The 27,120-nt window shown below is 40.1% G+C and overlaps 1 protein-coding gene across 20 annotated transcripts in view; it reads left to right on the top strand.

Moving 5' to 3' along the window:
* Positions 1-27,120, top strand: part of OSBPL6 (oxysterol binding protein like 6) — a 202,043-nt gene that overhangs the window by 122,240 nt on the left and 52,683 nt on the right. For 19 of the 20 annotated variants that reach the window (XM_082630569.1, XM_082630568.1, XM_082630567.1 and 16 more), the window contains 5 exons: positions 14,738-14,824; positions 21,236-21,358; positions 24,275-24,328; positions 25,374-25,487; positions 25,604-25,774. In XM_082630569.1, the coding sequence (XP_082486695.1) occupies positions 14,738-14,824; positions 21,236-21,358; positions 24,275-24,328; positions 25,374-25,487; positions 25,604-25,774 (549 nt within the window). Of the gene's footprint in view, positions 1-14,737; positions 14,825-17,273; positions 17,409-21,235; positions 21,359-24,274; positions 24,329-25,373; positions 25,488-25,603; positions 25,775-27,120 lie in introns of those variants that run through there. The other variant, XM_082630564.1, reaches the window with a different exon arrangement.

Below are 27,120 nucleotides of genomic sequence, written 5' to 3' on the forward strand. Positions count from 1 at the left end.
GGCCAGAAACCTTACCAGGAGCCATCCTCGACTCCTCTCTTTTCCTCACACCCCACTTCCAGACCCTCAGCAAATCCTGTTGGTTCTGCCTTCGGGATGTCCCTGGAATCTGACCTCTGCTTCCCTCCTCCTCCCCCTCCACCCTGGTCTGAGCCACCTTATTTCTCACCCAAACTATGGCCATAGTCTTCTAACTGCTCTCTGTGCTTCTACCTTTGACCAACATACAGGTCATTTTTTACAAAGTAGTTAGAGTGATCCCTTTAAAACCTAAGTCAGGGCTTCCCTGGTGGCGCAGTGGTTGAGAGTCTGCCTGCCGATGCAGGGGACATGGGTTCGTGCCCTGGTCCGGGAAGATCCCGCATGCCGTAGAGCGGTGGGCCCGGCCCGTGAGCCATGGCTGCTGAGCCTGCGCGTCCAGAGCCTGTGCTCCGCAACGGGAGAGGCCACAACAGTGAGAGGCCCACGTACCACAAAAAAAAAAAAAAAAAAAAAAAAAAAACCTAAGTCAGATCAAGCCTCTCACCTGCTCCAAGGTCTCCAGTGGTTTCCCATCTCTCCTGAAATATTTGAATTGCTGACCATTGTCTACAATGTTATTTGTAACCTGGATCTGCATATAGCTCTCTGGTCCCATCTCCTACCACGTTCCACTTCACTTAGTTCTCCCCAGCATTTTCCTTCAATGTGCCAAGCAGGGTGCCACCTCAGGGCCTTTGCATTTTTGGCCCCCCTCAGACCAGCTCGCTTTTCTTCCAAGTATCCCCATGTGTGCTCACACATTTGAATCATTCTCCAAATGTACCCTTTTTGGGTAGCCTTCTCCTGCTCTCCCCTGTGTATCCACATCACTCACTGTACACTTAACCAGCTTTTATTTGTCTTCAGAGCATTAACCACCACCTGACATGTTACATATTTATCTGTTTTTATTTGTATCCTCTTCCTCTATTCCGTATCACTGCAGTGTAAACTCCCTGGAAACAAGGGTTTTATTTTGTTAATAATGTATCCCTAGCACCTCCTACAGTTCCTGGCATATGATATGGCTCAGAATATATTTGAATGAACAAATGAATGAGGAGTTGGCGTGGAGAGGAAGATTGTGGACCAGGTTCCAGAGGCCTTGGTAGCTGTGAAGGAATAATCATGCAGTTGGGAGATGATTAGTAGGAGAGAAAGTAGTATAGTTGGGAATTCTGAGTCTCTCCAGAACAGTGGATTTTGAGAGTAGAAGAGGGCTGGTCCAGAGGTGGCAGAAGGTACCAGGAGAGCACAGACCCTCCTGCTTGCTGATCACAGTGATTGTATGGTAGAATAAATGGCTGAGGCTTATGAAGGCAGTGATATCAAACAGAAGCAAAGCATTGGGAGCATTCTGCACAGATGTTAAAAATATTGGTGGGGAGGGAGATAACTCTATTTCAAAACAAGAGTTGTTTCCAGTCTCTCATAGTACTTATTTTACAGTAATGTTATGTAATTGGCTAAGTTTATGGCTGGCTGACAGGATTTTGTTTGTTTGTTTTGATAATTACCCTTATGATTACATATTTTAGAGAGTTTTTTACAATATACAAGACTGGGGCCACCCTGTAGAGACAGTTTCAGTAGTTTGGGATCAGCCAAGGATCTACATTTTTTAAAGTAAGGCCCCTGCTTAGAACCAGTGATTATTTTTATTTGTGTCACTATCAAGTCATTTCAGAAAATCAGATACTATTCCTCTAAGAACTTGGGATTTGGAACACATAATTACCAGGTGATAGTGTCCATTACTAGAGTGAATTGTTATAGCTCTACCGGGTTAGACATTGTAAATGCTCAAGTGACTCAGTCTTTTTTTTTTTTTTGCGGTACGCGGGCCTCTCACCGTTGTGGCCTCTCCCGTTGCGGGGCACAGGCTCCGGACGCGCAGGCTCAGCGGCCAGGGCTCATGGGCCCAGCCACTCCGCGGCATGTGGGATCTTCCCAGACTGGGACACGAACCCATGTCCCCTGCATCGGCAGGTGGACTCTCAACCACTGCGTCACCAGGGAATCCCTCAATCTTTTTGTTTAATGAAAAATCAAAGAAAAAAATACCAGCTATTCCTTATAATGATTTAAAGTTTACAGGAGCTCAGAGATCATAAAATAAAGAACTTTTTAAAGAAAAAATGATATTATTACTCAGTCATAAGAAGCTGGTAGTTAATCTTCTTGCCAGTTGTTAATAAAATATATATTCAGTATTATGGTCAATCATTCCAACTAATAGAAGATATCAATTACATGGGTATCTAAAAATGTTTCCTATACATAATCAACAATAGTTAACAAAACCAACCATGGCTCATTCAGTTAATGTCCTGACTGGTAACATGTGAAGGCTGGTAACATGTGAAGGCTGTCCCAAGCGGTGATTCAGTGAGACTTATGTAACCATGGGCTGGTTTACCACCATATAACCACCCGGTTCTGATATCAGCAGCATCTGCTATTTTTGCAATGTTCAGTATTAGTGAAGAAGGTATCTAGAAAACCAGAAAATAAAAATGTTCCTCATCAGTGACTATACTTTATGTACAGGGTTTTCATAACAAGTTTTCTTCTTGGACAAACAGGTATAAAAATATCCCCAGTATATATGTGAACTGACTTGAAATATTTTTCTTCCAATTGAACCTCTGAAGCATCTTCTTCAAAGAGCTTTGCTAAATGAAATAACCAAATTACTGCTTTGAAATACAGTATCTTTATTTTCTGAATATGAAACCTATTTCCATCTTTGGGTTGTGAAAAATATAATGATCCTCAAACAAAAATTTTCTCATTTCCAGAGAGAAGAATTCAAGCATTCTTGATTTATACCTAACCTCCAATTTAAATCATCCTCAGTCTTATCAGTGAAGAGGAATATAATTTGAAATCTGCCAGTATCTAAATAGAAAAATCGTAGAATTCAGTGGATCCAGGGATTTGCTGGATGACTCTGGGACCCAGCTCTCAGTTCAGAGAGAAATACTAACCTAACATGAAAATCTGCAGTGTCCTCACCATAGCGATGCTGGTAAATAAAGCCCTCGGTGCTATGTATGTTTAAATTCCTGACTTGCTTCCAATTTAGGCTTTTGGGGATTCCACTCATCCCAAGAAACCTAACTTTTAGGACTTAGGACCAGTGTCGATAGGCAAATAATATCCACTTGCAGAAACTCACACTGTGACCAACTTTTGTGACTTAGGTACATTTTGTAAATTGGGTGTTCTGAAAAGTCTAAATATTAGGGAAAGTTCATGAATAATAGAGCAACACCAGCAACAGCTGACATCTCATGAGTTCTCACTGTGGAAGGTTGAACTACCATCACCTTTTTCAGAAAACTAAACTCTGGCATAAAGTGGTGAAATATCTTGGCCACAGCTAACAAACAGCTAAGACAGGGTTTGCTCCCTGGAAGCCTGATTCTGGACCCCTTTTCTTGACCACTTCACTATTTGCTCTGTGGTAGGGCTTGACAAGCTGGAATGTCTAGGGGAGGAAAGGCCTTCTGTACTTGTCTAAGTGAACTTCGTAAGGCAGCATTTGTCAGTTATTTTGGAGTTATGCATTTCCTCCTCATTTTTTTTTTTCACTCAGCAATAACAGTGATTTTTCACAGCCTCATTGGCCTGGGAAACAATAGACCAGAAGGTACATAGACGAAAATGTTAATAATTATTGTGAAGTACTGGTATCAAAGGTGAATTTTATGTTTCTTGTGCATTCCTGAATTTTACATTTTCTGTACTTTAACTACATGTATTGCTTTTGGAATGAGAAATTCTGATCATTTATTTGTTTACTGAAACCTGCAATTAGCCTTTTCCATGAAACCAAATGAGCAGCCCCACAGATTTCTTGCTCTCCCCTCCATTTGGATATCGCTGCCACTTCTGCTTGGTGTTTACAGTATGTGTTCAGTCCATGTCAAATGTGCTGCAATTGAGACCACTGGAAGGAAATTTGCCACCTGGCACTCAGACGCTCATTACCCACAAGTGATTTAGAACTCAGCATTATCTGAGAAAGAATCTGTTCGCTGCTTGCCCTGGTATGTTTGCCAGAACACTTTGGCTCTCTTGGCCTGCCTTAGTTTCTCACTTAAGAAGTTATCTTATTACCTTGAGCTGGCTGGTTTGGGTCAGCATGTTTATAGCAGCAAGGTTGTGAACACCAGAGGGTCTCATTCGTAGGTCGTTGACAAGGTCTGGGAATCTGTTGTTTATAGAAGCTTCCGCAGGAGACTGTTATTCACCCAGGTTTGGACATCATTGCTATTACAGAGTACATTTTCAGGTGTTTCATTAGGACTATAAAAACATCATCCCAAAGGACCATAAGTTTACAAAACTGCTTTATTTGATTTTCGACTTGGACAAATAGAAAATTTTAATATCCCTCTGACTAGCATCCACGGAAACTCTCCTGGGCTGTAATTAAAATACTGCCACAAAAGTAAAAGTAAAGGAAAACCCCATGCATGTTATATACTTTAAAGTGCCAGACTTCTTGACCTCAAATCCTAATTAAGGGCAGATTTTGTAATAATGGCAATAGCCAGTGTTGGTGAGGTTTCAGGGAAATGGACACTCTCACACACTACTGCTAGGCATGTTAATTAATTCCACTTTTCTGGAGGGAAACTTTGCAGTGTGTATCTAAAGTCTTTTAAAAAGTCATTCCATAGGACCTGGTAACTCAGCTTCTAAGGAAACAACCAAAGATACATGTAAAGATTTCTGTGCAGAGATGTTTGTTAAAGTATGTTTATGGTATTAAAAAATTAGAAAAAAACCTAATATTCAACAAGAAGTTAATTTAATAACCTATAATAACCTATCTCATAGCCGTACAGTGGAATATTGCATAGCTGTTAAAAATGCTTTAGAAGAGGGCTTCCCTGGTGGCACAGTGGTTGAGAGTCCTCCTGATGATGCAGGGGACACGGGTTCGTGCCTGGTCCGGGAGGATCCCACATGCCGTGGAGCGGCTGGGTCCGTGAGCCATGGCCGCTGGACCTGCGCGTCCGGAGCCTGTGCTCCGCGACAGGAGAGGCCACAACAGTGAGAGGCCCGTGCACCGAAAAAAAAAAAAAAAAGCTTTAGAAGAATATTTAAAGCTGTGGGAAAATGATATATTATTAAATGAAAAACACCCAGCTATTAAATTGAAAATATAGTATAATTCCAATTTTGTTTTTAAGAATTGAGAGTATATATGCATTAAAAAAGCTGAAAGCAGATATACCAAGATATTGGAAGAGTTTATTGCTGGTGGTGGGTGGTTTTAATTTCTTTTTTTCTTTTCTGTCCGCTCCCCTCAAATCTCTGCAGTGGATATGTATTGCTTCTGTAGTCAAAAATGTATATTTTTAAAGGTCATATTTTATGAGTTAATGTGCATATGTATGTAGCTCTAAAACAGTATTTGGATATAGTAAGTACAGTTTAAGTGCCATTATTTTAATAATAAAATTGTAAGCCTTAATTCCATAAGCATAAGATTTAAAATTAAATGAATTTGAAGGATATGCCAGATGGGAAACTTAGAACAAATTTTTAAAACCATTTTTGAGGTGCTGAGGTAGAACGGGGGCCACCCTTTGCCCTCTTAACTATCTATATTTATCTCATAGTAATTTAAACATGTTGTCCAGAAAGTGGGAACTTAGACACTATGTATCTGATAGCAAATATTTGTTCATTCTTTCATTCAGCAAATATTTATGGGTACATACAGGCAAGTCATAGATATATCTGCTCTGAGTTTACAAGTGTAATCAAAGCAAACCCACTGTGCCTCAAATATACATACATAAGTGTTATATATGATTTTTTTTTTGCTTGTATTATTAGCAAAATCATGGGAATGATTATCACACTGAAAACCTTTGTCTGTTCTGGATCATTTTAATAGCCTTGTAGAGAATTACAAATTAACTTGACTTTAGTGTCCTTTTCAAGTCATACAGAACTGTTCTCCTGCCTTTTCTATTAACTCTACACGTTCCAGAGCCTTTGCTCTTGAAGTGGCTTTTAGTGTTTGTCCCTTTTATTTGCCATTCAGTTATAATCGCTGTAATGAAGTATGATCATATTTGCTGGGGTTTCCAGTAGCTTTGTTGCACGTTTGTGAGTACAACAGGTAAGGAGCAAGCCCACAGGTAAGTTCTGGTTCTAGTGTTGCTGAAAGGCAACCATGGGAATTAAAGAGCTGTTTTTTCATATGCCTTTTACCACGTCATAGTCAGGATTGCTCAACTACTCTTGGCTATAAATGGACCACTTGATGGGTCCTGACTGTATTTCTTACAATACAGGGTTTCCAGCAACAGACCGCTTCACTGTGGGGTCATAGTTGTTGGTTCTTAACGAGTTTCGTGTTTCTGTGCAGATACAGGAAGAGTGGAGAATTTGATGACTGCTGGTTCTCCCTTCAGGGTTTCCCAGGTGTGCTGTGTGGAATTTTCCCAGCCACTATTTCTAAAATTTTCTACTTTCATTCATTTTAGTGGTGCTTATATGGAGATTTATTATTAATGCAATTCTGCCATCTTTCAGTGAGAGTAAGATAACTGTTACTATAGAGAAAGTAGTAGAATTACTACTTCTTCAGTCATGGCCTTCTGGCTTCGGTGATTTTAATATTTTATGCTATTCCAAAAATAATAAAAGTAATTCCTTGAAGGACATTATTAAGAAGGCAGCAGGCAAGTCCGTGCACCACTTTTGCTGTAGACATTCAGAGGGATGCAGAATGTTCATTGCCATCCGCTGCTGTTGCTTTCCCACTGGCAGGTATCTAGGGCATCTGTCTCTACTCACTTTGTCAGCTTTCTCAGTAAATTCCGACGCTCTGGTCATGACATGGTGCTGACTATGGTTGCTAGATTGACCAAGTAACATAATGGCCATGTCAGGTATGGATTCTTTGCCTTCAAATGGGTACTCAGGTGTGGTACACCTGCGAGGTGTTTGAACACATCTTTCTGTGGAAATAAGAATGCACGATATTCCTGAACATTTATTCTTACAGCATTTATAACTGAGCTGTTAGCTACCATTTATGGAAAGCCTGCTGTGTGCCAGCATGTAGGCAGCACTGTCCATACACTGGGTGCCAACTCAGTGACTTGCAATGTTTTCCAAGCTAGACATTAACACCCCCATTTTACAGATGGAAAACATGGAGGCTGAGAAAGGTTCATGATCTGCCCAAGGCACATGGTAAATAGCAGCATGGGGGTTGGTATGCTTGTCTGTGTGACTGCAAAACTCATGTTCTTTTCTCTGCATCAGACACTGCATTCTTGAAGTAAAAGCTAGCTGACGTGCTCTTAGTTTTGAAACTTGGAAACAAACCTCCAGGTTGTACCATATTTAAGAGTGCTGTAACCTTTTTTGTTTGTTTGTTTTACTCACTTCTGCCCCTCTGTTTCCATGAAAGGTTGTGGTAGATGTGTTCAGTTAGTCTTGAGGTTAAACACTACTTGAAATTGCTGTAATTTTTTGTCATCTAACATTAGCTTTAACTTTAGTAGAGGGTAGTATTTAAAAGCTTGGAGTCCAGAGGAGAATCTTGATTTCCATTCCAACTCCAATACTTATTGACTCTGTGTCATTAACCTTACTGTGCCTCTCTCTGTTCAGTCAGCCATAAAATAAATTTAATAGTTAATTAGTTAAAGGCTTTTTATGAAGACAGAATGAAATAATCCATGGAAAGCATAGAGAGAGGGATATAGGAAGCAGTAAATATTAACTCTCACCACCATCATCATCATCAACACTATAAAGGTTACTAGTATCACTGAAATAGTGTTGCTATGTCAGAATTAGGTAGAACTAGAAGAGAGACAAGCCTAACAGCCAGAAGCTTGAATAAGAAAATACTTTAGAAGTTTATAAATCATTTTGGATATTTTTCTTTGAAACTATTTTATGTAATTCATGAATAGAAAAATAGCTTAGATAAAATAATGAGACAAACAATTTCAACGGAGTTAACATTCAGAGAGTAATGGTCCAGTTCTCCTTATTACATCTTAAATTTGTACGAAAAGTGAGTCTGTACAGAGGTTGGTAACCACAACCTAAAATATTTCCAGCAGTTCTTTTACATCTTTAAAATGAAATTAAAGTAAACGACAGGCTGGACAAACCAAGAGACTCATTCAGCAGTTCTGTGGACTTTCATTTTGAGAGTCATGTTTCTTTCTGCGGGAGTCGCAACTAAACTGTTCAGCTATTGTTAAATGTCTCATTGTCTGTTTACCCACATCTTTGACACCAGGTAAACCAGACTTTAGTCATGTTGGCAGATTTCCACTTGCTGCCGAGGAGGTATTGAGATCAGTGGATGCTACCTGGGGAACAAACTTTTACCAAATTAAAGAGCTGCAGTGAAATATGTGTGCTAGACTCCTGGTTTTAAGCTAAGTGTGCATCAGTTCTCTCTGAGCAGGGAGAACAAAGGACGGGTGGTACTTCCACCTTCTCTGTGTGTTCAAAGGTCCTTAAAAAACTGATCTGGAATGAACCTAAGTTCATCAATTGTCACAAATGGTACCACTCTGGTTGGAGGTGTTGATAATGGGGGAGAGCTATGCATGGGTGGGGGCAAAGGGTATATGGAACATCTCTGTACCTTCTCTCAGTTTTGTTGTGGAGTTAAAACTGCTCAAGGGACAAAAAAAAAAAGTCTTAAAGAAAAAACACTGACCTGGAAATTAAGTTGTAATTTTAGTATTTGAAAGAAAACTTGATTTTAAAAGAATAATTAACAGGTTTATGTAACCCTTTAGTTAACCTGCTTATATAATATGTATAACACCTTGAAGGTACGTGGCATGTGTTTCCAAGTCACCATGAAAGAATATGAAAATAGCCAGCTTGTGAACAAAGGTCCAAAGAAGTACAGCACAAATTTTGATATTAAAGGAAACGTTATGAAGATTTAATTTGTTACTGAAGATGTTGCCACATTACATTTTTTTGGGTTCTCCATTGACCAGTCACAGCTTTAAATCTAATAAACAAGAGCTCTGTGATTAATTCACCAGATGTTTCTATTTTAAAAGTCCTTATTTTAAAATGTTTTCAAAAGTTCTATTCTATTGGAGCTGTGATTTTGATATTTCCAAGATGAAGCTAGAAGGCAGTTTTATACCTGATCTTGTGTTAATGATTGCTGAGGGACTGTTCTCTACAAATTAATCAGAGAGCACCGAAAAATTCTAGAAATTGACTGGCTATGGTATGCAGGGCCTTGTGCTAGGGGTAAAGGGAGTGGGATACCAAGGTGAAGAAGAGCTGGTTCTTACTTTCATGGAGCATCCAGTTGAACTAGAATCCAAGACTGAGTATGACAGATTTGCAAACTGTCTTCTTCATATCTGCAGTATTAAAAACGTAGCATTCAGGTACTTAGATATTTCATTAAAAATAATGGGGCTTCCCTGGTGGCGCAGTGGTTGGGAGTCCGCCTGCCAATGCAGGGGACATGGGTTCGTGCCCCGGTCTGGGAAGATCCCACATGCCGCGGAGTGGCTGGGCCCATGAGCCATGGCCACTGAGCCGGCACGTCCGGAGCCTGTGCTCCGCAATGGGAGAGGCCACAACAGTGAGAGGCCCTCGTACCAAAAAAAAAAAAAAAAAAAAGAGTGGTTGTGTGTGTAATTACAAAACTTCAGGGATATACTTTTGGCTTTTATTTAAAAAACATGAGTTTGAAGCCAATTCTTAAGGTAGTGGATTAATTTTTTATTATTGGATAGATGATATGTTCGAATAATATACAAATATACAATATACTGCATAAGTTTGTATAAGAGCTTTTGGCTTCTTATCATTATGAAAATTAAATGAAATAGCTTATTTTTTGAAGCTAGTTACCTTTATAATAATAGGTATCAGCCGGTAGTTTTATAAATCATGCTTTACTCTTTCAGTAAAATATATACGTATGTTTGTGGTAATAAAAATATTCATGTACTTATTGTATCTTAGTAAACATTTTTATAATTCTCTGTTCCTTGGAAAATCAACAAAATTTGGGGTTTGGATTGTTCATTCAGTTTACATGTGTACTATATTATAAATGTTTGAAATGAATGAACCTCTTACTTTTCTTCCCTAATATGAACTTTTGTAAAATCGGGTGGAGAAAAGACTAATATTGTGTTTCTTGTGACAGGTACTGCAGTAGGTATTTTACAGATGCTGTCCTGGTTTGTTTGGTCACTAACCCTTCTGACCCACAAAATCCCACCAACATTTTAAGTATCCCCAGGTCTCTGTATAGAGACAAAACTCATTTTTTATCACACTTTAAATATCCTAAATTGATTTCTGTTTCTGTGGCTTGATTTGTAAATTAGGCGATTTACTTTCTTTCACCTGGCTGAGTTCCTGAGTTAATCCTTTATTTCTTGCCTGCATAGTTGCTAAGGTCAAGTTTCTTTCCAAGTTTTGCATTTCTTACCATGTTTATTTGTTGGGGGGAGGGGGAAGCCGGAGGCAATGTTATGTGTATTTTATTGCCTAGCCATCTGCAAGTGTGAAGATAGAGAAGGATCCTTATGTTATGTATCGTCTGAAAAACTCCACTATACATTAGTGAGAGAACGAGAGTAAAAAAGGCAAATAACATCTTGTTATTGTTATAAAAACAGTTTTCACCTTGCACATGCCCTGAAAGGGCCCTGGGGACCTCCAGGGCTCATGGACAACCTTTTGAGAAGCACTGCTGCAGAAGCTAGAGGGGTGGGGAGAGTAACAGTGGGGTGGGAACTTTGACTGCTTTTATATATTTCTGTGCTGTACTGGAATTTTTTATAATGAGCATATATATTACTTTTGTCTTTTTTTTTTTTTTTTTTTGTGCTGCGCGGGCCTCTCACTGTTGTGGCCTCTCCCATTGCGGAGCACAGGCTCCAGACGCGCAGGCTCAGCGGCCATGGCTTACGGGCCCAGCCGCTCCGTGGCATGTGGGATCTTCCCGGACCGGGGCACGAACCCGTGTCCCCTGCGTCGGCAGGTGGACTCTCAACCACTGCGCCACCAGGGAAGCCCACTATTGTCATTTTTAAACACAAAAAAGAAAATGAAGGGGTGTGAGGGGAGATGATTATATCCTAGAAAGTAATACAATTTTTGCTTCAACAACAATTTTCATTTTAGTTCCTAATTATATGATCTCAGACTAAATCTAAATTTCATATTCAGCTGCTATGTTTTAAATAGGATCCTATACAGAATATTAACATGAACAAGTAAATAATGTAAGTCCCAGGTCATTTGTTCCCATTGTCTTTTTTTTTTTATTGGAGTATAATTGCTTTACAATGTTCTGTTAGTTTCTACTGTATAGCAAAGTGAATCAGCTATACGTATACATATATCCCGTACTTTTTGGATTTCCTTCCCATTTAGGTCACCACAGAGCACTGAGTAGAGTTCCCTGTGCTATATAGTAGGTTCTTATTAGTTATCTATTTTATACATAGTATCAATAGTTTATATATGTCAATCCCAATCTCCCAATTCATCCCACCCCCTCCTTTCCCCCTTGGTATCCATACGTTTGTTCTCTATGTCTGTGTCTCTGTTTCTGCTTTGTAAATAAGATCGTCTATACCAATTTTTTTAGATTCCACATAGATGCATTAATATATGATATTTGTTTTTCTCTTTCTGACTTACTTCACTCTGTATGACAGTCTCGAGGTCCATCCACATTTCTACAAATGACCCAATTTTGTTCCTTTTTATGGCTGAGTAATATTCCATTGTATATGTGTACCACATCATTCAGAGTAATAATAGTAAAGATGATCCAAAATCTCAGAAATAGAATGGAGAAAATATAAGAAACATTTAACAAGAACCTAGAAGAACTAAAGAACAAACAAACAGTGATGAATAGCACAATAACTGAAATTAAAAATACACTAGAAGGAATCAGTAGCAGAATAACTGAGGCAGAAGAACGGATAAGTGAGCTGGAAGATAGAATGGTGGAAATAACTGCCACGGAGCAGAATAAAGAAAAAAGAATGAAAAGAGTTGAGGACAGGGGACTTCCCTGGTGGTCCAGTGGTTAAGAATCCGCCTTCCAATGCAGGGGACTAGGTTTCAATCCCTGGTCGGGGAACTAAGATCCCACATGCCACGGGGCAACTAAGCCTGTGCGCTGCAACTGCTGAGCCCAGAGCCGCAATGAAGGATCCCACATGCCGCAACAAAGTTCCCGTGTGCCTCAACTAGGACCCGACAGAACCAAATAAATACATAAAATAAATATTTTTAAAAAGAAAAGACTTGAGGACAGTCTCAGAGACCTCCGAGACAACATTAAATGCACCAACATTCAAATGATAGGGGTCCCATTGTCTGCTAAAGATCTGAACACACACTCCCTGCTTTTCTCTCTGTAGTATGCCTTTGCTTCTGAACCTCACACAAAAGGCGCTGGTGCGGAGTATGTCGAAGCTCAGTCCCTTGTATCATTTTTCCCTGCTAATTCAAGTGAGCCTGGGAATGGAAAGAGCGGAGTCCCATTTAATGCTTAAATTGTCCTTGGACACTTGAGCTGTCAGATTAGGAATTCTCGCTATCCCTGCCCAACTTTGTATTTGGCCCCAAAGTATCTGTTCTTATTTCTTCTGCTTCCTCACAAGTTGGAGAAATAGGAGCAATTCCTAAATCTTTCACTTCAGTTATTCTCTTTCTAATAAATGACTTAAAAAAGCATTCAGGTAGGATTTTTAAAATTTACGATCAGACTTCTTGTTTTCAAGGTAACAGAAATAACCAAAAGCTTGAAGAAATTAGAATAATTTGGCTCAGGTTAAAGTGTAATTTTCTTTATGAAAAAAGCAAACATTAATCTGATAGTTTTCCAGTGAGATACTAAAAAGAGACCTTAATAAGTAAATAAAATCCAACTTTGTCTATTGAAACAATGAAATGTTATAACTAGAGGAAAAATGTTACATTTTCAGCCTATATCTAAATATTAACTCCATTGAATTATTCCTTTAATGTCTTTCAGATTTATTCCTTCATAAAAAGTGCTTAATTTTTTCCAAATATAAAGTAATGTATATTTTTTGCACTAAAAAATTAGAAAAAAATTAAGAAAAAATTAAAAATCATCTATAATCCCACAACCTCTATACAGCTACTCTTAACATTCTGGAATATATTTTGATTATATGTTTACCATCATCATATTCTACATACTCCTTACAGCCTGATTTTTTAGTTGACAGAACATCATGACTATTTTTTCCATACCAATAAACAGAAATTCGCGTTGTCACTTTGATTCACTGCATGTTATATCCTTATAAGTCTGTACTATTCTCATATGTATTAGATTTTTTTAATTTTTTTATTTATTTTTGGCTGCGTTGGGTCTTCGTTGCTGCAGGCGGGCTTTCTCTAGTTGCAGCGAGCAGGAGCTACCTTTCGTTGCGGTGCGCAGGCTTCTCACTGCGGTGACTTCTCTTGTTGCAGAGCATGGGCTCTAGGCGCGTGGGCTTCAGTAGTTGTGGCACGCAGGCTCACTAGTTGTGGCTCACGGGCTCTAGAGTGCAGGCTCAGTAGTTGTGGCGCACAGGCTTAGTTGCTCCGTGGCATGTGGGATCTTCCTGGACCAGGGCTCGAACCTGTGTGCCCTGCCTTGGCAGGCAGATTCTTAACCACTGTGCCACCAGGAAAGCCCTAGATTTTTTTTTTACTGTAATAAAATAATGCTTTAGTAAGCACATCTGTTCCTATATCTTTCCATACCAATCTGATCATTTCCTTAGGGCAAAGACTTAGCTGTGGGATTGCTAGGTCATTGCGGCAGGTACTTTTTTTCCCAAAGACTTTTTAATACAATTGCAAAATTCCTCTTTAGAAAAACTGTACCCAGTTTATACTCCCTTTCCCCCAGCGCTGATCTATTCTTGAATGTAATGGGTTTTTAAAAAATCGTTATTATTTTGGTTTTCACTTCTTTGAAAACCTCTGTGGTTGAAGTTGAACATCTTTTCAAATGTTCTGCACAAGTTGCCTGTTCATGTACTTTGCCTCTTTTCCTGTTGGAATGTCATCTCACTGATCTGTGAATGCTCTTTATAGTCTTTGTAAAAGACATCTACTGCTTATTATATGTGATGAATTGTTTTCTTCTCTGTGCATTTAAGAATTGTCATATTATTATAATTATAATAATTATAATATTTTAATATATAATTATCCTATAAGGATTATAAAAAACTCTAGAGACTAAATGGTACTAAGGCTCTGGGCTTTTTGATGTAGACCTTTCTCTTTGTCTCCTGCCATTGGAGAGATGAGCAAATATTTCTATGTAAGGCTAATTGTCTAAGTAGTAGGTGTGCCACCATTCTCATAGTTATAAAAATGTTGAGACATATTCCATGTGTTTTTATTTTTAATATATGTGTTCTCTGACTCTTTCTCTAAGACTGAAACCAGGGTTGCAGCAGAAATTCACCAGCAGATCCATAAGGGGAGAAAACAAAATCCTTATCCTCGCATTTTTCTTACAGTTGCTGCTATCTTTGGTCCCCTCAGGAACTTGCGATGTTTAATATAGCTCACTGTTCTTACTGTGATCTGTGTGGTCTCACCCCCATGTCCATCGACATGAGAAATGGGTTCTCTAACCCTAGGCTGTATTTCCATGTATTTTCAGAGTATCCACATACTGGAGAGGACTTCTTCCTCTAGCACTGAACCCTCTGTAAGTCGGCAACTGCTGGAACCGGTCCCTCTCTCCAAGGTCAGTGACAGAATGTGTTGCTTTCTCAGATGGTAGGATGCCTGGCCTGTGGCCAGTTGAACAAATACCTCTTACACCTGACTCCCCTAGGGTAGCTGTGACGCCCATTGTAGAGCTGCTCCTTCACCTCTTTCCATCTCCAGGATGTAGGGTTGCTTTGCCCTGCGTAAGGAGGAAAGAGATGAAAGTGTATTTGCTGGGATGTGCATAGAAACGTCCAGAATTCTCTTTATTTTTAGGGAAAAGGGCAAGAGAAACTCTTTGTCATTCCCTGTTGGTAAGATGAGCTAATATTTCTATATCGAGGTTATAGAAAAAAATCACAACAACAACAGGTACAGGTGCTGGCCACGCACCGCACACCAGGTGCTATACTAAGTGCTTAGATGCATGATCGCATTTACTATAATCCTTATGAGCAGTTCCATGCAGTGTAGGTTTTTATTACATTTTACAAGTATGGAAACCAAGAGTTAGTAACTTGCCCAAAGTTAAAAAAGCTGCTAAGTAGCAGAGCAGGGATTCAAACTTAGACTTGTTTAAGCTCTACCCTACCTGCAGAGTAAAACAGTCCCTAGCCAGAGGGGCTGTTGTACATTCAGAGTTCCAGTCCCCTTCTCACATCTGGCCTTCCTAGCAGTGAGCTCTGAGGAGACCCCTGCAGACTACTAATGAAGACCTTTTCTGTTTCATGGAAGCCAGTGTCCCCTCCCCTTCAGCTTTCTGTTCCTCGGACTAGGAGAACATCTAAATTCATTTATGTCTAAAATGCAAAAATCACAAAGAAAAGTCACTCACCCCACCCCTTGCTTGATTCCCTGAGATTTTCGGTGGGTTGGCTCTCCTACTGAGAAACTCAGAAAATAGAACGCATGGGGATTTTGAATCCAAATATAAAAACAGCACTTTAATCTCCCCGAAAGGTTAACTTCTAAGTATGTATAAGTGATCCATCCATATTGCTTTTTCTATATTAAACAGAATCCTTTAGGAAAAGAATGCTCTACTACACTACTATATTGTAGAATACAGACATGTGTACCTCTTTACGCTTTGAAGGCATTACAAGCTATAAAGTTTATTCCGTCAGACAGGAGTAGACTGCTAAACTAAAAAAGGGGGAGTTATTAAACTATTTAAAAAAAACTTTGAAATGAAAAATGATCTTACTTCTATTTGAATGGCAAACAGAGAATGTCTACTTGGTAAATGTGACGACTAATCTCTTTGAAACCTCAGTTCTCTCTTATACACAGCTAAAGGACAGAGAGAATAAATATTGATTTAGGGGTGATGGAGAAGGCAGCTAACATTGAGCACCCACTTTGATCCAGGCACTGGATCATCCTCTCAGTCCCCAACTCGATGAAGTGAGTACCGATATCATTCTCATTTCGTTGATAAGGAAACTGAGACTTGGGGTATGTATGAGTAAGTTGTCCAGAGTCAGATAGCTGTGAAGTATGTGACATTTAGAGCACTGGAAACAGAGAAAGGAAGACTTGTAGAATGAGACACAGAAATGGAAAGGAGAGGTGCTGGTATTAAAACAACAAGTAGGGAGCGACACATACACATGACTTGCTCTGGCCACTGCTGGTCCACCAGCTACATCTCCAGCTTCTTGGGCATTTCACTTCATACTCCAGCTGCAGCCACCTGCATGCAGTTCCCTCCGGCCATGCTCTTTCTCTCCTCCACCGTTGGGCATCTGTTTCTTCCACCAGGCCTGCAGGAATGCTGTCCTGCTCCCTTCCCCTTTCTTCATTTAAATAAACTCCAACTTCTTTTAAATTAGGCCCACAGGAACCCTTTCTCAAGTGCTGGCCATTGTCTCCCTCAGCCCCAGGCTGTCTTGTGTAGCCCGTCTCTGTACTTACCACACTCATTACTTTATTTCACATTCTTCCTTTATGTCAGATTCCCTAGGACAACCTGAGACTGAGCTTAGGGTGCCTGTGATTTATGGAGGAAGAGCCCTTAGGAGGAAAGGGGTGAGCGAAGAGGTTAGGACAGGTGTCGGTGCTAAGCAAGAGGGGGTTCCAGCTGGAGTCCACCCTCAGCCTGATCCCACAGTGAGCTCTGGAGCATGAGTTACGTCACAGAGTTGGACTCACCCTGAGGCAAGAAGGACTTTTCATTCCCTCAGCTGTTTGTACCCTTGTGTCCTTCAGTCCTTGAGAGCCATGGGGGAGGGTCATGCTACAGCATAATTTCCCAGGTGAAGGCCCCAGCTTGGCCAAACAGCAATTCCTGGTAGAAGAAGGAAGCTGTTAGCCTTAGCAGTTCACAGTGCTCACAGCAGCTGGGACGTAGGTCAACTGGCCTGATACAGGGATCTGGGTAGGGCACCAACAGTATCCACTTCCCATTACTCCTCCGTGCAGCTGCCCGCTTGGACCTTGCTGTACAACTAATACTCTTGTTGTGTTTTTGTGTTAATAGATAACACATCTCTTGGGACCCGATGAAATCAGAGAATCCCATCCAATCCAGACACAATAGCATCTCACCATCTCTCAGCCCCTTTGAGAGAAGATGGGCTTCCTGGGCACTGGTTGGTGGTGGAAGAACATTGTTTGAAGTACACATACTCCTGTCTCAGGATTTTTCCAGTTTCTTTGTTTGGTGCTTTCACCTCCTAAAGCCTTCCATGTATCCCCCGCCCACTCACACATGCACAGAGAATATACCCTTGAGAAAGGAAGTGTCTCTGGTTTTTTCAAATGAACAGACTGGGGCTATAATTAGGTTACTTTCTGTTTTTAGGTATTGTTATTACATCAAAGGTCTTTTTAAAGCTTCTGTAATAGCAAAAATGTTTGTATAATCTGATTCAAGTACTGATGTGATCACATTAGGGCTTTTGACTCTGTTTCTAAGTAAACCTATGAAAGTTGGCTTTTAAGCAGAAAATTAATATCAATTGAAATTATGAAAAAATTATTCAATTTTCAGAAAGTAATTTTAGCTTTCTCAAGATAGACCTGGTCTACTAAGTATAGAGATGGATTGTACTAAGTCCTGGGATGGGATATTTCATTTCTTACACACCTTAGTTAGTATTTATTTGTTTGTTTGTTTGTTTGTTTTAAAATTTACTTTATTATTTTGGGCTGCATTGGGTCTTTGTTGCGGCGTGCGGACTTTCTCTAGTTGCGGCGAGCAGGGGCGGCTCCTCATTGCGGTGCGCAGGCTTATTGTGGTGGCTTCTCTTGTTGCGGAGCACAGGCTCTAGGTGCGGGCTTTAGTAGTTGTGGCACGCAAGCTCAGTAGTTGTGGCGCATGGGCTTAGTTGCTCTGTAGCATGTGGGATCTTCCCGGACCAGGGCTCGAACCCATGTCTCCTGCATTGGGAGGTGGATTCTTAAGCATTGCACCACCAGGGAAGTCCCCAGTATTTATAATTGAAGTAGAGAGAGTTGTTTGTTCTGGCTTTATCTTTTGCCTTTTTTTCTGTTTGACAGTTTATTTAACTCTAAGCTATGTTAGGATTCTTCCTAATTTCTTTTGCTGGGTTTAGTAATTCTGCATCAGAGTGAGTGGGATTATTTGTTCAGAGCTGCTGCATTTATGTTTAAAAAGTACATTTTAACTTCTTGCCTTTCCTATCTTGCTTATCTATACCCCCCCCATTTTTTTTCCCTCTGTGGTTAAATTCCCAAAGAAGAAAAAAACTGCTGTGATAGAGATCAGTAGTCATAGCTCCACAGGGACAAGCTACTACTACATTCTGATTTTAATTAGAAAAAAATTCAAAAAGCATTTGTACTTATTATTAAATGTTTCCATTTTCATTAGTAATCCAGAGTATTCGTCATATATGTACACACACACACACACACACACAAACACACACACACACACACACACAGTAAATCAAAGATGAACACTAGCCTTCAGATAAGATAAGATCTAGCCAAAAATAAAAATGCTATTCTTCTGGAGATATCTATGGATGGGGCTACTAAAAATAGAAATATCATTAAATACAGCTGATATCTCTCTAAGAACAGAGAGAGCACTAATGAATATACGTACACATATATAGAGAGTTATTCTTTTAATTTCTTGATTATACCAAGGTTTTCTAAAAGAAATCTATAGGAATCCATCACTTTTATGGAATAAAAATCCATCATTTTTATCTACTTCGCTGATGAGAGTAAAAAGCCAAAGATACTGGACTTTTTATGAGAACCTACTATTTTCTTCTATTATTCTAACATTATTTATAAGCAATGCTCACCTGAATTCAATTGCAATTCATTATTAAAAAACGAAAATTCCAAAACGCTCTGCTTTGTACTCCTGATGATAATCCCTTTTATTGTCCAAAAAACATAGTATAGAGCCTGAAACTGTCTCATCAGAAATATATATATATATATATATATATATTCTTTTTTTTAGGTAAGAAGTGGATTTATTTAGATACACATTCCATAGAGAAATATACATTTTAAAATTACTGTATCTAATTAACAGTTCAGACCAATCACAGTTTCTGACAGTATTCAAGTAGAAAATCACTTTGGGGGTTATTTTCTTATGTTAAGGAGAAATTTACAGCTCCTTCAAAGGGTTCTTAATGTTGCCAAATGAACACTGGTAGGTGCGTTTCTGTAAGGGCTGTAGTTCATTCACTAGGCACCCCTCAGGGATGACCAAGCAGATGGAGAAATAACACTGATCTCACATTAGTTCTCAGGGCAGTGGTGGTTGTAGGGTTGGGCTTAGATAGGGTAGAAGCACGATGCTGGCTTTAGAGGGCTCTTCAGAAGCCAGGAGTATCTCCTAGGCTTCATGATGTTTTGTATGAAGCAATGTTCAGCCACATCTCCTGGAAACAATTTTCGGTGAAAATCCCACTCTATTTACACATATTTGGGCTTAGATTTGACTCGACCATAGGGCAAGCAGCTTCTGAGATGAAAGGAGAAGACGGGGGAAAGAGGCGTGGATGGCAAATACACAGCCCTCTCCCCCCCTGCTCCTGTGGCCGACATCGGTAACCAATTACGGCCCCTTCGCCCCTGGGTCCTGTCAGAGCCTCACAGTCCTGCAGCAGGTTCTGGGCAGCCACCACCCAGACATTGGGCCAGCAAGTCTAGCGGTCCTGAAATGGAACCCACTGCCATTCCCGTTGAAGTCTTTGTGCTGTGGTCTAAAGATGATTTCTGATAGAACATGTCAGAAGGCAGCTTCCTGAGTCAGTTAGGGTTGGGGCGTTCTGCAGAGGGGCCCGCCCTGATGCGTGGAGCTGCATCCGTCTTTCCAGAGCTGAGGCAGCCGAGCAGGTTATGCTGAGAGATTTTGCTTCCTTGCACCGTGGGCGGGATTGCAGTGGTTGTGCATGGGATGTGACCTCGTTGTTCCTGCCTCTACTTTGCTTGATTGTGCCCCAAGCCTGAGATCTAGAATATGAGTGTTTGCCAGGTCAGCGGTTACTTTAGAATTGCGTGAGCCCTTAGAAATCACCTGGTCCAGGGATTTTAAAACCCAGGATGTTGCTAAGGGGCAGGTATCTAACATGGAAGCAGACCCAAGGGGGACTGTGGTAAACTGAAGACGGGCAGCCGTCCTTCAGGACAGGTCCAGCGTTGCCAGATCTTAGGCTTTCACAAAACACTAGAAATTTGGATTTTTAAAGCCTGAAATCCTCTGATGTTTAAAATGTTGACAATTCATTTTTAAAACTTTTTTTTAACACCATAGACGAACAAAACATGTCTCATGGAAGAGGAAACATGATTTAGTCTGTTTTTAACAGAGGAGGGTGATATGGACTCTAGAATCCCAGATTTCTGGCTCTTTCATGGGCTCCTAAGGGTATGTGTATCTCACGATGTACGTCTTTGCAGCACGGACTTCTTGGTGGGTGTTTGGCAAGCGGGGCATTTTATGCTGACTCTGAAATGCACGCAGCCTCACTGAGAGGAAACAGATGCCCACAGCGCTGCTCTTCAGCATAAGAAGTCATGAGCCACTTAAGCTGCTGCAGCCTTTTCATTTCTACAGAAAACCAGGCCCACACACTAATTGAACATGTTTCACCAAAATGATCTTATTTTAAAACTTTAAAGTACCTCTGTGCCCAGAGATGAACTGTCTGGAAAAATGCACTTTCAACCTTGTGAATGCAGGCAATCGAAAGTCCATTCTACCCCAGACTCCAACTCCATCCAGCTCATCTCTGATGGACCTGCATACCTCCAGGTGTACCTGGAAACTCGTTCTCACTTCAATTATAAGTGCATAGCTGGGTTTGAGGTTAGAATTTGCCCCAGAATGTTGTTCATACTTCTGGTGGGTTGAGTATTGCTTTAAAAGCAATTTCTACTTAAGAATCTGCTTTAAGTGCATCATCAAACACTGAGAAACATGTGATTTGTTTTTCTTTTCTCTCAGGAAGCTGACAGCTGGGAAATTATAGAAGGGCTGAAAATAGGCCAAACCAATGTCCAGAGACCAGACAAACATGAAGGCTTTATGCTAAAGAAGAGAAAATGGCCTTTAAAGGGCTGGCACAAGGTAACTTTTTCATCATATTCATCTTCAGATCATCTTCATAAATAGAGGCTCTTATTTGGAGTCATTAGGTGGGAAACCAAGAGTATAGTTGTATGTGTAAAGCTAGTCTTCAAGGCCTTGTTTTAACTGTACAGGCTGCAACCTATCATACCTATTTAAGTCTGAGATCTGTAATGTCTGTTTGCAGGGAAAAAATATTTTACACGATATTTAAAATCCAGTTTGGACATATTTTTGTTTACTCTGCTTTTTTTTAACTTAAATTAGTATAAATATGTTCTTATTAAATATTCTTCTAAATATGAGATTTTATAAAATGCAGGCATGGCTTCCATTGGATGGATTTATACTAATTCCATTATTGAACCAGTTCCCTATTGCTGAATATGTAGCATATGTCTAATTTTTTATTGTATGAAGTTGTGATGAACATTCTTATACATGAATTTCCATTTAAGTCCTCGGGATAAATTCCTAGAATTATTATTACCAGTGCAGACTAAAGATGGAAAGTCACTGATCTTGGAAGTTTGTTTACTGCCCTTTAACGTATATGGTTTATTCCTCTCTACCCAACTCCACATTCTTTTTCCATCTTCCAGTTTTAATTATGGAGAAAATATTTGACACTATATTGTTGCAGTTACCTGAGTAGCAGGAATTCTGGATGATTAGGAGAAGAAAGTTGTCCTCTATTTTCAATATAAGCCTTTTGGTAGACCACCAGTATCTTGTCTGAAATCACTGAAAGAACAGGTTCATTACTTGCCACATCTGCTGATGGATTTCATCTCAAGGCAGATGGATTTGTGGGCGCAAATGGCGGGCTGGTGGCTGCCCATTGACCCAAAAGGGGAAGTTATGGATTATAACATCCTTGAGGATGTTTGCAATTTAAGAGAAGGATTTAAAAATTAACAGTTGGGAAATGTTGCCCCAACCCCCTATCTCTGAGGGTGGAATAAAAACCGGTCAAAGAGTCTTCTTCCCTCTCACTTGTCAGAAACCTTGGCAGTCTCCCCTGCACCCATAATTTTATACCAGTGCCAGGAATCTCTCCCCACCCTTGTTCTTTCTTGGATTTTGGCCAACTGGCCACACTCCTTCCTGGAATCACCTTTGCCTTTCATTCTGACCTTACCACTTTGCAATTCCTCAAATCAGTGGCCTTGCTTATCTCTTTCCCTGTGACCATCCTATAGGTTATCCCTGCTAGAATTCTTTGATAGATAGGAATGGACAAACAGAAGAAAGGGGTCAAGAAACACATTTTATATAAATTGCTAACTTTGATTAAGCACTCTCAGTCCATGTTTCAGCAGCACTGGCTGTGGTTCAATAGCAACTCTTTCTGGACCTTCCCTTAGACATTTTGCTACATAAGCAGTAGGAGGTTCTCCCTTGCATTGCCTTTTCTCTTGGCCTCTAATACCATTAGATATTTATTCAAGCATCAGCCCATTTGATTGCCCAGGTCATAGGCAATCAAGTGTTTTTCAGCTATAGAGCTTCCTTCTTCCAGGGCTTACCTCTTCCCCCCGCCCAGAACCTCTAACAAAGGAGTTACAGTGACCTTCTGTGAGTTCTGTGTAGGGTGTCTCCAGGCCTGACTGCCTGTCACCTCAGCAGCTAAGAGTTCCTGAGTCACATAAAAACTTCCCAGCAGAGTAATTTACCAGCCACAGAAAGACTCCCTGCATCTGTAGAGACTAGAGGAGGGCACTGGACCCATTGTTTGATTGGGTCCTGGGAGCTGTTTGTTCTCCAGTCAATTGTCCACGGAAAGGAAATCAACAGCAGAGAGTTCCTGAGGTTTGTGGAGCAAAAATGGCTAGATTGGGCTTCCCTGGTGGCGCAGTGGTTGAGAGTCCGTCTGCCGATGCAGGGGACACGGGTTCGTGCCCCGGTCCGGGAAGATCCCACATGCCGCGGAGCAGCTGGGCCTGTGAGCCATGGCCGCTGAGCCTGCGCGTCCGGAGCCTGTGCTCCGCAATGGGAGAGGCCACAACAGTGAGAGGCCCACACACTGCAAAAAAAAAAAAAGGCTAGATTCATTTGGACTGGACCATGAGTATCTTGAAAGAGACAAAAACTGCCCCCAGTATATATATTTTCCCCTTAATATAGTTCAGAAATAACTTTTAATCTCTTTTACTAAGAGTGAACTGGAAGTATTTTGCTAAGTGGAGATGCAAGCATATTGATAAGGCTACTTTTTAAACTTTGCAGATAATTCATTATTCATAGGTCCAGTCCACTGGCTTCTGTTAACAGACATGGGCATTTTCAGAATTATCTATGGTAGTCAGGGAGATTCAGGAGTTTATCTTCAAGGTGGAAAATCCCCTGTAGACAAATTCCTCACAGAATCACTGTGACCTAACTCAGGTTATTTTCATTTCTCACTTTCAAAAACACCCCACCGTGATTCATTTAGAAAGTCTTAGTTGCAGGCCCTGGGATTCCTCCCTCCCCCCTCAACCCCTGACACCCCCATTAAGAAAAACCGTGGTAATGGGGGAGTTCCCTGGTGGTCTAGTGGTTAGGATTCAGGGCTTTCACTGCCGTGGCCTGGGTTCAATCCGTGGTCAGGAAACTGAGATTCCACAAGCTGTGCAGTACAGCCAAGAAAGAAAAGAAAGAAAAACGGAAAAGAAAAGAAAAACTGTGGTGAAAGATTTCATCCCCATTGGATTATGTATAAAAGAACCCTACTAGGTAAATAGTATGGAACTCGAGCTAAGATTTCCTTACCATTTAATGTGACTGACCGTGGCCAGGTCCACTGAATTCAAATATATGAAAATGATCAAACATACTGATAACTAAATGCCAAGCAATGTTAGACCCACACTTGTGAATGTTTTATATAATTCAAAATACTGACAATAACTGGGGATTGTTTGGTTCTTGCAGCGTTATTTTGTCCTGGATAATGGAATGTTAAAGTATTCAAAGGTACCACTTGATGTAAGTAGACACAAAGATTGGTTTAGAATTCTGCTTGAAGTGAGTAACCACCACAGTGTACAAGTGTTGTGCCATAGTTACCAGCTCTGTGCATTGCTGTGCCTGTAAGATTTAACAGATGTTGCATGGAAGGTGTGTTTTACGCTTATGCTCAAGCTAGCATAAAATCTCAAACTGGTGCACGAAGATTTAATTTAACTATTGTGATGTGTGTTGTTAAAAACAGAAGCTTAAAACCTAAAAGTCACCAACTAATAAAAATCACCCTTTCTGTCTTAGAAAACCCAAGTAGGCTTTTTTCCTGCATCTCTCAATAAACTATGCTGTATGTGCTTTTTTTGAGGTTTAAAGCAACATTTGTTATTTCTAAAGTCTTTTTGAGATCTATCTTATGAACTTCATTTCTGTTTCATACATTCTTTTATCTTGGGCATCCCAACTCTAAAATTATTCAAAATTATTTTTCTTTAATATAAAAAGACATTGTTTGCATGCAAAACTGGAAAATGCCTCCTTCTTATCATTGTATATAGGGTAAGTAACAGAGAGCTCAGATTTCAGTTGTCCCCAGCTCCTTCATTGAAACAGCTGTGTGTCTTTGACCAGATGAGGGCAGCCAGAAGGAAGAGCTGGCTGCTCCGTGCACTCTGTAGTAGCTGCCCAATTTTGCCTCAGCAGCAGTCTTCTAGCTGATTACTTGGGGATCTTCTGGGTTGTAGGTCAGAGATTGACCATAGTTATTTTAGGAACCAGTAAAGATATCTTTTTTAGGATATAAACTGTGCAATCTAGATTAGAAGTTATGCCAAAAACAGGAATGAGATGAATAGTCTTACTTATTGAAATTGGTATGAAGTCACTGCAACTTCAACTGTCCTCAGATTCAGGACCTTAACTTCAGAACCTTAGCCATTTCCTCTTTATAGAGGTGGTGTGATATTCCATCTCCTATAGATAAGTTAAATATTACATTAAGCTCACTTCAGTACAAAAGCACATCAAATCACATGTCCTTACAGCCTTTTTACCAGTCTTTTGATTTCAGATTCAAAAAGGGAAGGTCCACGGAAGCATCGATGTCGGACTCTCTGTCATGTCAATTAAAAAGAAAGCTCGGAGAATAGACCTTGACACAGAAGAACACATCTATCATTTGAAGGTAAAGTTGCCTTTCAACAGTTTCTCTGCCAATATCTGGGGAAATCACTTGCCTATATCAGTGGTAAATAGGAGATTGGTTTCACCATTACCTACTCCTGTTGTTTATTGTTTTAGGTGAAATCCCAGGACTGGTTTGATGCATGGGTCTCCAAGCTGCGCCATCATCGATTGTATCGGCAGAATGAAATTGTGAGATCACCACGAGATGCTAGTTTTCACATATTTCCTTCAACCTCCACAGCTGAATCCTCACCAGCTGCTAATGTTTCTGTTGTGGATGGAAAGGTATAACTTTGTTATATGAAAGTCAGCCCAGAAATTGCTTGGAAAATTATGCAAACATGTTAACTGTGTCTCATTTTACAAACCAGAAAGAGAAGGTTTGCTTTGTAAACTAACCCTCAGAAGACAGTAGTGATATTTACCATCAAAGTTAATTACAAGTATAGATTAGGTGGAAATGTGGACCAAGAGAATTAAGTTTTCCTTTCTATGAATGGAGTACATCTAAATTGTATGTGGCTTTGTAGGAATATTAGAAAGTAGAGTGAACATTTGGTTAATCAGCACCTAGAAATTGATGTCTTCCTGGGTGGTAATAAGAAGACCACCAAGTTTTTAAAGTGAAACTTGTTTTTTTGCCTTGAGCTGTAATATATACATGACCGTGAGAGAGCCAAGTGAATTTCCCCATGAGGTTAACTCAAGTGGGCTAGAGATTGTGACAGTAATATAATATATTTGAATATAATATATTGGAATGACTAGGCACTGTGTTTAAGCATTGGACATTCATTCATCTCTAGTCTTAAATATACCCAAAGCTCAGAGACAGTAAATAATTTTTCCAGAAGTTAAATAGACATTAAACAGCTAAGCCAAGATCAGAATCTTCATCTTTGTTTCCAAAATCAGTGCCTTTTTCATTATACCAGGTACCAGATTAAGGGAGGCTGAAGCTATTCTTTCGGCTGTATTAAGAGTTCTTTTTCTGTGTTGCTGAAAAGCTAGAGGTGTTGCCTGTTAAAAACCAAGGTTAAGACAATAGACAGGGAGACAGCTATTTCTGCCTTTGCCTCAATAATTAAGTTTTCTGAACCATAGCCACATTGTACTGCCCAAGGGTCTTCCGGTTTCTCACTTGGCACCTGATATTGAGAATAGAGACATCTGTGAATAACTAGCTGCCCCAAGGAGTTGAGTTCAAATGTGTTTCAGTGAAGACTCTGCTTTTCTCTGTTTTCCTACATAGGGATATATGGAATAACATATCCAAGTTTCCTCTGCAAAGCATTGAAAAACCTCATGGAGTAACTGCAAGACTCATCAAATCAGATTAAATGAAACACAGCTGTATTTAGTTTTTGCTATTTTGATGGAAATTACTTACCTAATTTTTGTTAAATCCCGTTAACTGTATTTCACAAGGCTCTCAAACCTTATTTCATTATGGAATATCTCTCTCCTAGGAACAGGGTATTGGGTTAACCCTAGTACTAACTGCTTCTGAAATCAAAGGAAATGAACCAGTAGGTCGGGGTCATTAGGAAGTAGGGCACTTACTGAATGACCCAACACAAGATGTGCAAGAGAGTCCCCAGGTTTCTCTGGGCCTCCTGTGTTCTCATCAC

This window comes from Mesoplodon mirus, assembly GCF_964341445.2.
Source record: "Mesoplodon mirus genome assembly, chromosome: 8".
Taxonomy (NCBI): Eukaryota; Metazoa; Chordata; class Mammalia; order Artiodactyla; family Ziphiidae; genus Mesoplodon; species Mesoplodon mirus.